The sequence below is a fragment of the Pleurodeles waltl genome, chromosome 8 (genome assembly GCF_031143425.1).
Source record: "Pleurodeles waltl isolate 20211129_DDA chromosome 8, aPleWal1.hap1.20221129, whole genome shotgun sequence".
Lineage (NCBI taxonomy): Eukaryota > Metazoa > Chordata > Amphibia > Caudata > Salamandridae > Pleurodeles > Pleurodeles waltl.
Genome location: NC_090447.1, coordinates 28,582,811 through 28,600,942, shown reverse-complemented (window position 1 = coordinate 28,600,942; position 18,132 = coordinate 28,582,811). Strand labels below are relative to the sequence as shown.

The 18,132-nt window shown below is 45.5% G+C and overlaps 2 protein-coding genes across 2 annotated transcripts in view; both read left to right on the top strand.

Moving 5' to 3' along the window:
* TIMM10B (translocase of inner mitochondrial membrane 10B) overlaps positions 1 to 5,655 on the top strand; it is a 40,432-nt gene extending 34,777 nt beyond the window's left edge. The window contains exon 3 of the mRNA XM_069203647.1: positions 4,484 to 5,655. Coding sequence (XP_069059748.1) covers positions 4,484 to 4,744 — 261 coding nt within the window. The 3' untranslated portion in view covers positions 4,745 to 5,655. The remainder of the gene's footprint in view (positions 1 to 4,483) is intronic.
* A 9,363-nt stretch (positions 5,656 to 15,018) lies between these two features.
* The window catches only part of DNHD1 (dynein heavy chain domain 1), a 337,397-nt gene continuing 334,283 nt past the window's right edge, over positions 15,019 to 18,132 (top strand). Inside the window, exons 1-2 of the mRNA XM_069203282.1 lie at positions 15,019 to 15,073; positions 15,802 to 15,935. Coding sequence (XP_069059383.1) covers positions 15,845 to 15,935 — 91 coding nt within the window. The 5' untranslated portion in view covers positions 15,019 to 15,073; positions 15,802 to 15,844. The remainder of the gene's footprint in view (positions 15,074 to 15,801; positions 15,936 to 18,132) is intronic.

Here is an 18,132-nt window from a genome sequence, read left to right as displayed (position 1 = left end):
TGAAGGTCTTCCGCAGCATGCGAAGGGTGTTGAAACAGGCGGATGATATAGTTTTGATTTACTGGGCCTTGGGGAGAGAGGAGTCTAGGATGATGCTGAGGTTGCATGCGTGGGTGGAGGGTGTTGGGGGTGATCCGAGGGCGGTGGGCCACCAGGAGTCGTCCCATACCGTCTTGTTGGGGACGAAGATGATGATCTCTGCTTTGTTGGAGTTAAGTTTGAGGTGGCTTGCTGTCGTCCATTTGGAACATCACCAAATAGATTCAACAAAGAAACCTCCACTCAAGATTGGCACCCTGCCTTAAAACACCACCATTCAAGAAAAAGACAATAGGTGGTACTTCCTCCTCTACTCAAGCGGCCAAACTATGAAATTCATTACCCCCAAATATAAGATCCAAGGATAAGTATCTTATCTGCTGAAGACTACTCAAGAGTTGGCTCTTTCCTTCATAACCACTGTATCCAAACAGCAATGGACTGCATATGCCTGTGTTGGTAAACATTTATAATCTGATTAAAATATATACATACTCTAAGTCTGTTTAACAAATGTATATTTTACTCACAGTTAAGTGTATGTGTGTGTCTGTATGTATAATGACTGTATGTATGTCTTGTGTATTTACATGTGTGTATATGCTTAACATGCCCATAGGTCATTACATAGTTCCTAAATAAATTGTTAGATTTGATACTTATGAATCTTGGTTTTCATTTTACCTATCACAATCAGCAAAAGCCATCTTAACTATTTATCTGCAAGCATTTCGCTATTGAAATATTGAGGAAAGATAAAATAATGATAGAAAAGTACACAATTTAATTAACTTCAAATATTACCAATCTTGAAAGTCTGTTTATACAACTTTAAATCTCAAAATATTATATCCATTATTAAATTCCTTACACATATATTCCCCTACTATGTATTTACGTATCTATTTATTACTCTAGTCCTGGTGTAAAATAGATTTTAAAAAAAAGTACTCTTTCATAAGCTTTACTCTGTCTCCCCATCACCCTATACCTCTATCAATCTATCCTCCATCCCCACTCTGACTGATCCCAAACCCATTCTAATATAGTCTCGAAAATGACCCTACCTAAGCTCTTCCCTTCTCTACCCCTCCTGGCTCACCCCAAACCCCAGTTTGCTACTATGATCTCCCAAACAACCTTACTAAATTCTCCCTCATTTACCTCACCGTTGACTCATCTTAATCCCCTTCTACTACTATGATCCCACTAACCTCTTTCTACAGACTCTTCCTTCCTCCATTTCCCCTTTACTCATCCCAAGCCTCATCCAATTAACACTTCTGGATTCTTCCTTCCTTTATCCCTCCATTACTCTTTTCAATCCAACTAACAAACTCCCATATCTTCCGCTCAAATTAACTCATACTAATACTGTACTCATATTTCCCTATACTAATCCCCCCACTAATCCTTTTGGGTTCCGGAGTAGCATGCTACTCACCGAAAAGTGATTCAACGCCTCGTCATGAACTCCATCCACTCAGGCTCCCCCACAGACCCCTGCCCCCACCACATCTTAGACAAGGCCAGCCCAATCATGGCTCCCCAGCTCTGTGCCGTAGTCAACAGCTCGTTCGCCGCCGCAACCTTCCAAGACACCTGGAAGCACGCCGAAGACACCGCACTCCTCAAAAAACCCAAAGCACACCTGGAAGACCTAACCAACTACCGCACCATCTCTCTTCTCCCCATCCCCGCCAAGGTAGCTGAGAAGATAGTGAATGCCCAACTGTCTCACTTCCTAGAGGAAAACGACGCACTCAACGCCTCCCAGTCTGGATTTCGCAAGAACCACAGCACTGAGACCGCCCTCATCGCCTGCACCAACGACATCAGAATGAGAGTCGACAAGGGCGAGACTGTCGCTCTCATCCTCCTGGACCTTTCGGCAGCCTTGGACACTGTTTGCCACCAAATCCTCCGCGCACGCCTTTCCAACGCAGGAATCCAGCACAAGGCCCTAGACTTGCTCACCTCCTTCCTCGCCGAAAGAACCCAGAAAGTTCACCTCCCTCCCTTCCAGTCCCCAGCAACCAAGATCATCTGCGGGATCCCCCAAGGACCCTCCCTCAGCCCTACCGTCTTCAACATTTACATGGCCCCATTCGCAACATCCTCCGCACTTAATACATTTTTTTAATTGCTAAAATAAAATGCTTTTTAGTTAGTGTCTTTTTCATAATGCACTTTGTGTGCGATATTCAAGAGAACGAAATAGGGTTGTTTCCAGTCATTGCTGTGTCCCTCGATTAGAGCCTGTTAGTAACCCAAAATAATTGACTCCACCTCATATAAGTGTTTGGTGGGGTTCTATGGGGCAACAATAACCTGTTTTTCACATTCAAGTGTTGGTGCATTGAACTAAGTTCACTCGTGTCACCCGTGGTTGTGAAAACAAACTTTATAGAGCTAACACAAAGTCTTAGTTTCTACAACAATACAGGTTCAAGGGAACATTAGCATTGAAGCAATACAAGATTATGATTTCACAGTGCTAGAAAGACTCTGATTTAGAGATTCTTACAGCAGAGGACCAAAGCTGGTTGAATGAAACTCAAAAGGATGATTTGGCTATTTTTCGGATAAGGGAGTAGATTGAGAAGCCAAGAAGTCGCAATTTCTAAGGTGGATGTTATGTTTGTGATGTCAAAGGCAATACGCAGCCTGGATATTTGGTCTTAATTATGTCCACGCTATAAGTGGGATTATTTTTAAGTGATTGAAATCTAGGATATCCAGGTTGTTGGTTACCTCTGCTTAATTTTTTGTATCTGGTCCGTCCACAGGCCTCAAATTCTACTCGCTATGGCGAGTCCTGTTTTATCAGATCAAGCTTTTTTTTTTAGGACTTACTCTCCCCTTCTGGCAATTTTACATAGATCAGGTGTTCTGTTCAGTCAGAAAGTGAAGTAGGCCTTTAAATTTAGTTATTGTCACATTTGCTCTGAGTTCAGAGACGGAGGTGAAAAGTGAGTTTCTTATAATTGATTTTCCTTCTGGCTGCAGAGTTTCAGGATTTTGTCAGTTTTTTCCTAACACACAACATTTATATACCTAAGTCATCCATACAAACATTTCAAAATATATTTCAGTGATTGTGAAAGCCCTTTGTTTGTACTTCTGTGTGATGAAATAATAGTTTAATAGGGTGAAAACAGATCAGAACACTTTACTTATTGATGTGCAAAGAATACATGTATTTTCTGAAACCAGATTTTCACAGATTTGGTAATACATTATACAGTTTTATCATTAAAGCTGCAAGTTAGAAGGATTTTGGACATTTCTTGGAAATTTTCGATCTGTAAATGACTGTGTTTGACCACATCATGCTTTAGTGATATATTTATTAAAAGTGAGTTTTAAAACATACTCGCTGCCCTGTTAGCAAAGCTATTCGTAAACTGAGGCAAGTAATGGATCATGTGTCCCCATATGTGGGCTAGAATCTTTTTATACATGGTACAAATGTTTAGTCTATTTAATGAAGCATAGAAGTTTTTTTGTACAGCAGAAATACTGCGCTCACATATTTGAAGTTATTCTCATGTGAGAATGAAGAAAGACAACTCTGTAAACTAAAATATTTGCCTAGCATCACACAATTTGAAACCTGTTTACGGGTCAACTATGTTAGTTATTGTCGAGTAGATTATTCAAGTTACTTGACCTGCATGTCTAGTCACATTTTTATGATTGTTTGGGGCGTGGTCCATTAAAAGAAAAAGCATTTGACCGTTGCACTGGGTAAACATGAGCTGGCTGTTGGTACCTTCTAAGCAGGTGGCAGGCACGTATCGTGGTTTACTGTCCATTGGATCTACATTAAAGAGTTATTTTGGTTAGAGGAGCATCTTGTGATAGGTGTTGGAAGGATGGAGAAGTAGTGCCTGAGATTTCTTTGCACTTTATAGTCTCCACTTGGATTATTGCTATGCTTTGTGGGCCACCATTCTCTCAGAGAGGCCTATCAAGTCAATATTCTGCATCCAGCACACTAGAGATCTCCTATAGCTCTCCAGGGTGCACTTGGTGGTTGGCTAAGAGCTTGTTGTCAAATCCAATTTTGGGGTGGGGATTCATACTGCTCTTCATTGTCAGTTCTGATCACAAAGTTTTGATGCGTGGGTAGTGACTGTAATTTCTAGACTGGCTACCTCAGGGTTGGTTGCCAGCCTCGTCGTTTCTGGAGTCATGGAAATGTTTGAACTATTACTAAAGGTCATGCTAGTCAAAATGTAAATCATATATTCATGGCATCAAAGGGCTTTTCAGTTTATTCAACTTTCTTGGATTAAAACCTGCAAATGAGTAAATAATACAGACGTCCTCTTATCATGTGTTTCCCGAGGATACAGGTCATTAAGTTGTCCCTTTGGGCTGAAATGAAGTAACATTTTAGGCTACACTCAGAAGTTGCATTCTTTTTTTTTCTTTGCAGGAGAAATGCTTGGACAGTTGTGCTTCAAAGCTAATCCGTTCCAACCACCGGTTGATGAGTGCCTACGTGGGGTTGATGCCTGGAATTGTCCAACGCAGAATCAGTGACCAGGAGTCCAAAGCTGCTGAGCTGAACCAGATTGCAAGCTCAGAATCAACTCCTGTGGCGTTGGCAGCTGGGGATGGCACAGAAGTTCAAAGCATGCCCAGTGGAGAGAGCCTACAGCCTGTACCGAGCAGCACAGCAGACAGCAGCAGCTAGCTTCGGGTTCCTGACTGCCTGGAGCCAGCACAAGGTTGCTCATGGTTAATGAACATTGAGCTGTGGGCAGTCCTCAAAAGAGGATCTGTAATAGTAACCGATGCCTGTTCCTCACATTGTGCCATCTCAAAGTGGCGAATTAACATTTACAGTAACAACTGCAGAGGATAGTATGAAAATCTTGCACCTGCTCAGGGCCTGCTGGAGAAACGTTATTGCAAGAACTGTCACCTTCTATGCACCCCTGGCATCTTTGAGTCTACTAACGAAGTTGTGCCAAAGAGCTGGAGGTGCTCAAATAACTGCTCGTGTCCACGGTGGTGAGGAGTCCAATAATGGGGTAATCACAGGAATGAAACAGGAGAGAGGGGGTTGAAGACATTGGCAGCTAAGGGCCTTCTGATAGACTTTCAGAAAAACTGGAGTGGACCCCAGCAGTAGGATTTGTTAGATAAGAGAGGTGACTGCAGATCAGTTGCTCATTATTGCTCCTTGCACTGACTGTGAGAGTTGGGTTTGGCTTCTCCCATACTAATCAAGGGGTAGTGCCTCTACCTCTTATAATGTTGGCATGTGGTCAGACACTTTCCCTGTTGCTGCCAGCTTGTCCTGTGACATCTTACTGTGTGCGTCCCTGTGTACGACAGAGCCTTTAAGGTCTCCCTCTAGCAGTACTCGTTGTATTGTCCTGGAAAGATTAATCTCCTCCTATTGGGATGCTCCGGTGATCAACAGATGCCAGAAAATGTTGACCTACGAACCACATAAAGTTTATGGTTTCAGCTGAATTGTTCCCAGTGCTATTGCTTTAACTTTGAAAATAATTATTCAATCCACATGCCCATTCTGCATGATTCCAAATGCACATTTTAATTGAATTGTTTTCCCATAAAAGTGGTTTGGTCACACAATCTGCTTGTGTTTATTTGCTGACTTTTACCACTACACTGCTTCTATCTTCTCTACATTTAAAGAATAGAGTGTTAGGTGTGGCTGCTAGTGGCATTTCTTCTGTCTTCCACTGTAAAGCACAGGAGTTCATTTCCTTAGTCCTGCTTGGAGAAGTGATTCCGACGACCGGTCTTTGGTACGCGGTCTGTGCAGGCAAAGGCAACAGGGGCTGAATTGGTAGTGACTGGTTTTGTGTGGCAAAGGTTGGCAAGAAGAGTATATTTGTGGCACAGAATGACCAACTGGTTTCATCAGCAGGGCAAAGGACAGGAAGAGTGATGCTCTGATGACCGCTGACCTTGTTGCATGTAGTCATCCCTCCACAATACAGACTTCCTTCCTTGGACACTCCGGGCACATGCACCAACATCGCCCTGTTGTTTCATTCATTGTATCTTAGTTATGCAGCCCAAGCACTGTGCAGAGGCTAATTAAACGAGCATCAGTTGACATAAAACAAAACTACCAGCACGATGAGGGTGAAGAGAAGGGTTATGTCACTATGCCAAGCCCTGTTTACAATAGGAGAAGCACTGATTGACTGTGGAGCATTCATCCCCTGTCCATCATTGGCCCATCATCCTCCACAGTGCAGACACTGCTGCTGTGTCCTGAGACACCACTCTTTAGGGCAGATGACCTGACACACATTTTCCTTTCCTGGATATGCAAGGCAAGACAGGCGGGGAGAATCTGCAACGCCGCCAGCATGTTCGGGGAGAGAGTTCCCTGTGCTTGTGGGCTACAGGTGACTGCTCAGCCTTTAGAGACAGGGATGCAGTTCTACAAGTGGCTTGAGCAAAAGGGGCCCTGCACTATGAAAACGTAAATGTCTGAATTTTCCCTGACTTTTCTCTATTCATCCAATGACAGCGCCGCAACTTCGAGAAGGTGAATAAGATGCTCAGGGCCAGGAACATCCAATACATGATGCTCTTCCCGGCAAAGCTAATCGTGGTGGCGGATGGTCAATCCTGGCTCTTCCAGTCCCTGGAGAAGGCATGGACTGGCTGGAGGGCTGGCGCATGGTGGGGCGAGACGGCCTAGGAGAGGCGAAAGGTTCCAGGGTCTCAGAAGGACACCAGGTCCATCCCCCCAAGGGCCTCCTGAGAGGGAGATAATTTAATGGTCCATCCCCTAAGGGCCTCCTGAGAGGGAGATAATTTAATGGTCCATCCCCCAAGGGCCTCCTGAGAGGTAGATAATTTAATGGAACGACAGCCACCAGGCGAGAGACAGGGGAGAGAGTCCCCATCCTGCTTGGAGATGTCGCCGGGTCCGGCAGATTCGAAACAATCTGGGAATGCTGCGGGGGTTGCACCATCATAGAACATAGGCTGAGAAAAAATGTGGAGCCGACCAGCACACTGGCTAGGTAATCTTTTATGCAAGCGAAGAGCTCATCCACAAATGTGAAAACGGTCAACAGTTATTGGCGTTACAAACCCACCCACGGTTGTGCATTATGGGGTGACTGGTGCTCTGCCAGTTTGAACAGTGGGCATTTGGGGACCTGCGAAGCAGGGTGGGGGGAAGAGGGAAAGTTAAGGGGTTTGGTTAAGTTGTGCAGTTTGCAGTGGTTGATTGTTAGTTGCGGGCATGCAGTGTGTGGGCCAGAGGCTGCTGGAATATGTAGACTCTAGATAGACCCTGGGGGTTGGGATCCTAAGGAGAAAAAAACTGAAACTTTACTTCCAGCTTCTACAATTGAGACCTGAGTGCAGCGGGCGGTTAGCTTGTTGTCTTGTAATGTGAATGGTCTGGGGCGTAAGATTAAAAGAATGATCGTCTTACAACAGAGCCGTAGGCTGGCCCCAGACATTGTTCTATTACAGGAGACCCACCTCCGTAGGAATCATTACAAAGCTGTAGATAGGTTTGGGATTACTCTAGTGGCCCACTCAGGCCAGATACTTCCACCTAGACTCGACACGAGGCCAGATACTTCCACCTAGACTCGACACGAGGCCAGATACTTCCACCTAGACTCGACACGAGGCCAGATACTTCCACCTAGACTCAACACGAGGCCAGATACTTCCACCTAGACTCGACACGAGGCCAGATACTTCCACCTAGACTCAACACGAGGCCAGATACTTCCACCTAGACTCGACACATGGTACCTGAAGGACGAGGACAAGGCTAGGGACGGAACAGACCATTACTTCCGGGAAAATATGGGAACAGTTGCCACTAACTATGTACTGTGGGAGGCTTTTAAAACAGTGATTCGTGGGGAGGCCCAGACTTTGATCAGGGGAAAGAAGAAGGAGCAAAAAAGCTGCAAATGGAAACTCTGAAGAGTGAAATAGGGGCCCACCTCTGGGGGGGGGGAAATATGTTGGAGCTGCATTGCAGCCTGCAAGCCAAGCAGGTAGAACTCTGCTATCTGGCTGAAAACTGTGCCCATAAACACGCCCTGCGCGCACACACACATTTATATGATCTGCGTAACAAGTTATTAGAAGGTTAGACAGGAGGGACCAGAGGGGGTGTACGGGAGGTAGTGGAAGAAAGGGGAGAGGTGAAGAGAACCAGTGTAAACATAGCAAAAGCTTTTGCATCTTATTTTGAGTGCCTTTATGCCTTCAAGTCGCTCATGACGGAAGGAGACTGTGAGGACCTCCTGAAAGACATTGTCCTTGAGACTCTCGGACATAGCCAGGTCGGCACTTGAGGACGACTTGTCTGTAGCAGAAATAGGACAGGAACTCAGGAATGTACAGTCAGGTAAGGCCGTGGGGCCTAAGGGGCTTCCAGTGGAATTGTACGAAGGACTGGTAGACAAGGTGGTGAAACAGCTGACTGAAATGTTCTGGGAAGCATTGGCAGACCAAAAACTCCCTGTAGACCAACACAGAGCTCCAATCGTAGTCATACATAAGCAAGGGAACCCACGCACGGAGTGTGAGTCATATAGACCCATCTCTCTCTCTCTCTCTCTTAAATGTTGAGGCAAAAGTGCTCTCTAAGACACTCGCAAATCAGTTACAGAAAGTTGTCTCCTCCATAGTCCACCCTGATTGTTTGGGTTTTATGCCCTCTAGAAGTACCCGTCCTAATCTCTGCCGGTTGTATGGACTGCTCCACATGACGCGGCCCTCCCGGAGTGTGAGTCATGTAGATCCATCTCTCTCTCTCTTAAAAGTTGAGGCAAAAGTGCTCTCTAAGACTCTCGCGAATCAGTTACAGAAAGTTGTCTCCTCTGTAGTCCACCATGATTGTTTGGGCTTTATGCCCTGTAGAAGTACCCGCCTTAATCTCTGCCGGTTGTATGGACTGCTCAACATGACGCGGCCCCCCCAGAGATGTGCCAGCCTTTCTATTAGCCTTGGATGCCAGAATGTAGTTTGATAATGTAGAGTGGGGCTACATGTTTGCGACGCTGTGAAGAATGGGATTCAGCCCCCGATTCTGTGCCTCGTTCCAACTATTATGTCAGGAACTATTAGCAAGGGTGAGAGTTAATGGGGTTGTGTCCCGGGTCTTTGTCCTACAGAGGAGTACGCAGCAGGGATTTGCAGGAGGACAGAGTTGTGAACATAGGTTTGGGATCTCCCCAGAAAAATTAGACAGGTGGTGCTGTGAATTTTGCAATTTGTCACCCTGGACACCACCTAATACCACTTCTTCCCACACTATACCACTGGTGGTACGAGAAAACCATAACAATAACGAGGTGGTCACTACTAATTCTTTGATCTGTGCCTTGATCGACGCACGCTCTTTGGTCCAACATAAGACCGAAATAGAAGATTTGATCATCTAGTATTATTTAGATTGCCTCTTTATCACCGAAACCTGGGCTAGAGAAGATTCTAGTCCTGATGTTATAGCAGCTACTCCTTTTGGATATTCATTTTGAAGACTGGACAGAATAACAGGTAGAGGAGGTGGGCTGGCGATCATTTTTAAGACCAGTTTCTGTTGTCAGTGGGAAGCCATAAATGTTGCTTCAGAGATCTGAGGGTGTTTACTTTAAAATTCGTCAGAAAAATACCATGCTCTTTGAGGGATTGTTAATTTATCGACCTCCAGGATCCTACTCTACATTTTTGCATCACTGACCATCCATAATTGAGCCAATAACTTTGACTTCTAAATATATTGTATTGGGGGACTTTAACATGCACTTTGATGATAGTCAGGATCCCCATATTAATGAGTTTTTGAACCTTATGACAGTCTTTGATGGGAATCTAAAAGTTACAACAACCATTCATAGGGCTGGCACCTGCTTGATGGGATTTTTGCCAGCAGCGATGATCTAGTTTTTCTATTAAATAGGGCTCCGGACTGGACCGACCACCATCTCTTTATTTTTAGACTGACTAATCTATCATCCCCTCAGGATGTCAGTTCGTCTGCGAAACCAGTTAGATGTTGGGGCAGCATTAAGGATCAACAATTAAGACCAGCATTGGTTGCAGGTTGGGAAGCAGCAAAGAAACTCCTTTTGTCGGCTTCAGACAGGTTCAATCAGGGGGGTCAAAATAGCTATTGATCAGTTGGCCCCGCATAGAACTCCCCGATTTGTAGGGAAGAAAAAGGTCAGCTGCCCCTGGTTTTCCAATGATCTTAAGAATCTGCTGAGGAAATACCGACAACAAGAACGGAGGTGGAAACTAGACTCCAACTCTAAGGAAAATGGAAAGCTTAGAGCAACCCTTAGTATTTATAAAGACGCAATCAACAAAGTTAAAGCTAAAGCTGAGTTCTACCCTCATAAAATTAAGGAAGCAGCAAATGCCCCTAGAGAACTCTTTAAAGTGGTTCTTTTCTTTGAAAATAAAGCTGTGCAAATTCAAGCTAGCTTCACGTAATCTGTGAATGAATCAGATTCATATGAGTGTCCAAATAGTTCTACAAACTATGACAGCCCCATGCTGACTAATTTTCAGCTGCTACGTCTAGACAGGGTTAAAGAGCTTATGCTGCGCATTAAATCTGGTTCCCCCTGGGACCCTTGTCCTCTGCACATATTACAGCTTGCTCCCGATTTAGTTTCCACAGCCCTCGTTCTGATATTTTAGGAGGTTCCGACTACGCAAGTTTTCCCCCCGCTTTGGAAGGAAGTGACGGTGGTGCCTCTAAAAAATAAAATAGTTGGTGATGCATATGATTTTAGACTCTCCGGCCTATCTCCTTGCTGCCTTTTCAAACTAAAATCTTTGAAAAACATATTAATGAAGAACTTGCCAAATTTCTCCAAGATTCTGGCAGTTTAGACTCCACTCAACATGGTTTTGGGAAAGCCCATTGCACAGAATCTGCCCTTATTACTACATCGGATACTATCTGGAGATTAGTTGACAATGGGCTCGGAGAGATTTTAGTGCTATTCGATCTATCAGCAGCTTTTGACACCATTTCTCCACACATCATGGCACACCGTCTTTATCAAGCGGGTGTCAGAGGTACAGCACTGAATACGCTGAAGTCTTTTATGGAGGAAAGGTCTACTACAGTAAGTTGCGGGGATTTTAGAGCACCTGCCTATCAGTTACTGGGTGGAGTCCCTCAAGGCTCCTCGCTTAGTCCCACTCTATTCAATCTGTATGTAGCACCACTGGCCAGATTGATTCGATCTTTTGGCTTTTTGGCCACTTCCTATGCAGACGACACACAATTAATCATTCCGTTGATAAAAAATTGAGAGGAAGTTGCAGATTGTTTTCACCGCTGCATGAGTGAGGTTAATAGATAGATGAGCCTGGACTGGCTTAAGATGAATGGTGACAAAACTGAGATTTTGCTTTTTGGCTCTAGCTGGGATCTGTGGAGTGCACGCTGGTGGCCATCAGTGCGCGGAGGCCCACATAAGCGCCCCTATGAATTTGGGGATTAGATTGGATAATGGCCTATCCTTCAAAAAGCAAGTTAATTCTATTGCCAAAGCCTGTTTCTGGACTTTTAACATTCTGAAAATAGTTTTTCCATACTTACAAAAGGAGCTCAGAATTACGGTGTCCCTTGCTCTAGTGATCTCTAAATTGGATTATTGTAATGCTTTAATGCTTAATATTGACAAAACCTTGCTCAGTAAACTCCAATCAATTAATTTAGAATACAACAGCCCGTCTAATACTACATCTTCTCCGCTCAGCCTCGGCTAGTGGTAGTCTGAGACAGCTACATAGATTACCAGTCAAGAAGCGCATTATCTTTAAAATGATATGTCTGACACATAAGTCCTTATACATGTGCAGACTTGAATACCTGACCTCAAATTGATGCTGGTATGTTCCAACTCGTCAGCTTAGATCAACAGGACCTTACCTGGTCCATGTTCCTTTCACTCGTAAGGTCAGATGGGGTGATAAAGCATTCATAGTGGCTGCTGCCAAACATTGGAATTTGCTCCCCATGACGATCAGGAAGAAACATAAGTTTTTGTCATTTAGGAAGCAACTAAAGACCTGGCTTTTTCCTCAGTAATCTTATTCCTTTTCTTCTCTGTTTCTCCTTTGGTCACTCTTCTCACTGTTGCTTAGTGCTCCAATGCTACGGCTGGAGTGCGCTTTATAAATACAAAAAATAGGATGCCCTGTATTCTCAATGCTTTTAGCAGTAGCTTTGGAACTGCTGGCAGCTTGGATTCACCAGAACCCTTTGGTCTGGGGTATACTGGGTATGGAGGGCTGGGAGGAGCGCATATCTTTATATGCAGATGACCTGCTACTCTGTCACTGACCTTGCCCGCTCCATTGATCGACTCCTGCAAATATTCCAAATCTTCGGGGATCATTCTGGATATAGCATGAACTTGACAAATCCCTGATATACCCATTAACGGGGGAGATTCCCAGACTCCCTCCCCGTAACAAAATACCAGTGGAAGGCGCTGGCTTCCAGTACCTCAGTATACATTACGCATGACCCACAGGAATTTCCCCACCGCAACCTGACCCCACAACTAGTCAGACTTAACAGGGATGCAGATCATTGGAGGACCCTGCCACTCACACTTAGGCGTAGAGCAGCTCTATACAAAAAGAGGACTTTGCATTGACTACTATATGTCTTTCAAAATTCACCAGCACTCTGAACACTGATTTGGGCGGGAGGACTCCCGTGCATCGCACTAAGTAAGCTTCAAATAGGTGTCTATGAAGGAGGGCTGGCAATCTCAAATGCATGTTTGTACTACTGGGCGTCCAGCTGGAGGTGGCTAATGACTGGGCCTTTGTATCACAATCGGAGACAGCTTACAGAGTTGCTAAGGTGACTATGGGCACAATGGGGTGCTATACATTCGTCAGGGAGTCTGGATTCTACTGACACACACACACGAACTGTGGTGCAAGCCTGGAGGAATGCTTATCAATACTTAGGTGAAGCCGAGTCGCTATCTATGTGCACCTGACTGTGGAACAGTGACCTCTTTCTGGAGGTGGGCGGGCAGAAGGGATTCTCCAAATGGTCGCTAATGGGTATAGAACATCTGGGGACATTTGGAGAGACAAGGCCCTCATACCCGTTGAGAGATTGGAGGGAGTACGATATGAAAGGAACTGAACACTTTAGGTCCTTAAATTTGGGACATGCACTTCAAAGGTACATACTGGAGGGGGGGAAGAGCTACAGGAGATGACACTACTTGAGGACAGGATTCTTAAAGAGCCACTCCCAGAACAAGCAATATCGACCATCTACAGGAAACTAATCAATAGTTCACCTGATCCTCTTGGGAGGTTGAGGGTGGTCTTGACGATGCTGATTGGGCAGACGCCCTGAAAAGTGCTTGGGATATATGCCATTCCAGCTCGATTTGCCTTGTACAATTGAGAATACTGCCCAGATCCTACCTGTCCTGAGTGAGCCTTCAAAAGATGTGGTACACAACCTCAGAATCATGTGTGGGTTAGTTGGTACCTTTTATCATGTATTATGGTTTTGTCCTCCAATCCAGCTTTTTTGGGGCGCGGTGGTGAGTGAAATGGCTCGGGTTCAGGAGGTGCCGGTCCCTAGAGACCCTAGGTGGCTCCTCCTGGTGATAACAGGGGGCTCACTGTGGACAAGATACCAACAAATATGGCTGTGGCTTGTGGCCAAATTGAATGTGGCTAGGGCGGCTCATCAGTGCCGGAGTGTGGAGGAATGGGCCTCAGATATTGACTGGTGCCAAGGAGCAGAAAAGGTGGCCTACCAAAGTAGGGGCTGCCCCAAGAAATGGGAGAAGATATGGGGCGCGTGGATAGCCAGTCGTGGAACCTGATGGGAGGAGATGAAGTGCTGAGAGCTGAGTGGGTGGGAGGTGGGTTGGAGCTGGACCGACAAGACAGGATTAGCAGGATTGAGACTAAAGGAGATGTTACAAATGCTTAGTCCTTTCGCTGATTTTGTGGGGGTTTTGGGCTCTGATTTACATTTCTGTATGAAGAAATGTATGTCACACATTGTTTAGTAAAAAATTTGCAAAAAATATAATTTTCATTAATTGAGCGCACATTATTAGCCTATGTCTGGGCAGTTAATAAGTTCAAACATTTTCTATGGGGAAAATAATTTGTAATTCGACCTGATCACATGCCCCATGTGATCATCCTGGATGGTGGCACGCCTGACAAAATATCTCCCTGGATTACTAAATTAAGTTGCAAGAATATTAATTCACAATGGAATGCATTTCTGGCATAATCAGTGTTTCAGCTGACTACTTGTAGAGTGCCCCTTGTGATGAGGAGCAAGGCAGTGAGGATTTTGAAGAGGAAGATCATCTAATGTTTGAATGTGATGCCTCAAGTGGTGTTAAAACCAAAAAAATTATAGTTGGCGGCTCTTAAGGGTGACGAGGTACAGAAAAAGATGAACGAATACATTGTGAGAAGATGGCATTGTGAAAGGGTATTGGTTGAAACTATTCTACCATACTGGAAAATGAAAGAATTAAATTCAAGAAGATGGAGAAGCCGTCCTTGAGGGTAATACCCCAGCTACACCAGCCTTATTGAAATGGTACTTTTTAGCTTTGGCCCATGGAAATTGTTTTATTAGGCTGATGTGAGAAGATTTAAAAAATATGGAATGTGTAAGGCACAATTATGAGTCTTAGATCCCTTGAGGTGGGTCGACATGTTTCAGCCTGGTACTGGCCCGCAGGGGGCCTGGAGCAGACCCTGCTCCCTCCCTGGTGGGATGAACCCTCGGCATGCGCCTCTACCGCATCTCCCGCATCTCCCGCGCCTGTCAGTGAGCGCTCTCCCGTTCCAAGATGGCCGCGGCCTTCGTGCGGCGGCTGCACTCAGCGTAGTCCTTCTTTTACTTCTGCGGTTGAGCGTGATTTGGCCCCTCCGGCTCGCCGTCCCTAGTTACCGCCGCGAAGAGTCCTTAGCAACCGCCCGGCCGGTGCTTCGGTGCCTGTCCCCGTCCGAGGTGAGAGCGCGGCCCGGGGGTGCTGCGCGCGTGCAGGAGCCGCCCCTCCGCGGTGACCGCGCGTGGGCTGTAATATTAACCCATTTCGTTGCAAGGGTGACTCTGAGAGACCGGCCCAGCCGCGCCCCTCCGGTAGCCCGGCCTGTGCCCCCGCCGCCCCGGGCTGCCGGTCAGGGCTTCAGGCGTCAACACACGGCGAGCACCTCGCCCCCGCGCGCCCCCCCCCCCACCGCCAACGGGGGGCTGCGACCCCCTGACTCGGAGGTCTTCATACTGGGGGGCCTCACGTGATCTGGGGGGCGCCAGGCTCTGCCCAAAAGAAGCATTGTACAGATAACAGGCCTTTGCTTTAAGCAGAAACATGATATTGCATTTTTAAAAAGGTAACAGTACTTAACTGCAATGTTTAAATCAGTCCAGACATATTTAAACATTGGCATCTTTATAAAATAATTGTGAAAAATTCTGAGGGGGGCCATTGATTTTTATTTTTCATCTGGGGGGCGCGGCATTAAAACGTTTGAAGACCACTGCTGAGTTTAACTGAACATCCACCTCCCGCATAAACGCATGCAGTGCATGGGGTGGGAGGCGTCAGGGTCCTTACAGATCACATTGTCACTTCTAACGGAGCACGGCTGATCTGCCCTTCGTGTGCCGACGTGTTTACAGCTCAGATGTATCACTGGGGATGCTGAGTAAACACCAGACTCTCTCCCTCCTTGCAGACAATGGATTCCTGAAGACGGCAGTGCAATCAGGGCCCGCAGCATGGCTTCTACCCGCAATCAGGTGCACGTCCCGGCGCCCTCGCTGCACCAGGTCCCCCCTCTGCCGCCTCTGCCAGCAGCTGCTGTCTCAGGTAAGGGCGACTCCCCCCCCCGGGATTAGCTTCTAACAACTCCCTCACTTTTATTTTACTTTATACTTTATTGCTTAATTAATTAAAATCATTGCAATTATCATACAAAAGAAAACATTAGAATACCATAAAACGTTCAATACATTCATATCTCCCTTACTGTTAATAGACAAAATAAGCCCAAATCACTTGTTGATCGCCTTATGGTGTTCAGTCATACATACCAGATCAACATTGAGCCACTGACCAGTGTATTATACCTGCTCAAAAGCGCTCTAGGTGAAAATGTTGTCAGGTTAATTGTTCGTGCAGAGATTTTACGACTATTGAAATGTGATTTGTCCAGTCCAGGGGTAGGGTATAAAAGCACAGTTGGTGGAAATGCTGCAGCCATTACTCATATGCCTAGAGCTCACAGTGTCCATTTCTAATGCGAGCCGATGCTTGGTCAACCGTCTTAGTTTTTTGTATTATCTTTTAAAAGGTATTCAGTTTTTAAAATAAATGTGGCCAAACAGGCCATGTATTGCAGAGTCAGTCCTTTCACACTAAACAGGATAGCCTGCCGGCATGATCTGATACCATTGGCATTGTAGATGTTTTTAACATACAGCTGTCACCAGGGTAGCCGAGCAGGACATATACAAAGGATGTGTAGGAAGTCTTGCTGTGCGCAAAGTCTGCATCTTCCACTGTTTCCAGATCTAAACCGTTTTGGTGCAGCATTCAATGTAGGTAGTAGTCCGAGTCTGGCATGGAGCACCTTTATTTTTAGGGACGGTTTTAATATTTTTGCCATGTAAGGCTGTGCTGTTGGAGCCTTATACGTGTTAATTGTCATCCATGAGTGCGATCAGTTTCTAAACTTGTCTTTGCCCTTGCTCCATGAGAGCAGCTTGATTTGTTTGTTAAGTAATTGCTTGAAGTTTTTGTGGGATGAAGACTTTTGCCATAGCTCTTCTGCCTGCTGATCCTTTATGGCTGAAGTGATTCTCTTTGGCCATGGATTTGACACTTCCGCCAAATTTGTGCCAATTTCCTCCCAAATCAGTGCCTTTAGTGTGTTTGGTTGAGCCTGTCTTAACATGGAGGCGTATTTAAGCAAAGCCCCGTCTTGTGCTAATGCTTGGTCTTGGAACCTGAATACCAGTCCAATTTGCGCTGGAGAAGAGCTGTATAGAAGGTGGAAGAGAAGGCGAATGACTTTGCTCTGGGCAATGTTCATGAAGTCATTTAGCCTACCAGGAAATATTTCCAAACCATATGCCAGGGCTGGCAGAAACTTTGCTTTAATCACTGTGAGGAGTGGGCACCAGGTTGAACTTTGTAGTTTGAAGCCAGGGATAGAACTGATGCAAGTAGAGACGCCATTCTAGCTTTCAGGTTGTTCAGGTGCAGGCGATGCGACCAGCGCTCCTGTAGCCAGACGGCAAGATATTTATAGCTTCTGCTTCTTTCCACAGATTGATCCACACAGAGCCATTTATTTTTCTTGATTACCTGATTTCCAAAGATGACTACCTTGGTTTTCTCTGGGTTTACTACCAGCTCATTAGTCTTGCAATACTGTTTGAAGGTGTTTAGCACTTTTTGGAGTCCTGTACCCGAGAGATTCAGAAGGACAATGTCATCTGCATATAGTAAAGCTGTTTGAGGGTGGTTGCCCAGTTTGGGGGGATGAGAGCTGGTGTGTTCAGTTGTGTGCACAGGTCTGCCAAGTAAAGGTTGAAGAGCATCGGAGCCAGAACACAGCCCGGCTTGACATGTCTGTCTATCGGAATTTTGGCAGACACTCTTCCATTATTGCCTTCTTTCACTCTTGCCCAGTTTTCTGAGTACAGAAGCTGTATTCCTTGTAGCAGTTCTGGCGGGATCTTGAGGTTTGCTAGCTTCCCCCACAGCCTGTTCCGACCCACTGAGTCAAAGGCTTTGGATAAGTCCATGAAGCAGGTGTAAAGGGCCATTTTCTTGTTTGTGTATTTTTCTGCAAGCATTGCTAGAGCTATCAGGTTGTCAGAAGTCCTCGCCGGAAGCTGGTTTGATTCAGTGGTATTAGATTAAGCGTGATAGCCCATTATTTGAGTTCCTCCAGCAGGAGACCCACAAATATTTTTGCGTCAATGTCAAGCAGTGATATTAGTCCATAGTTGTCATGGTTCCAGTAGGGACCCCTCATGTAAATTGGGTGAAAAATTAC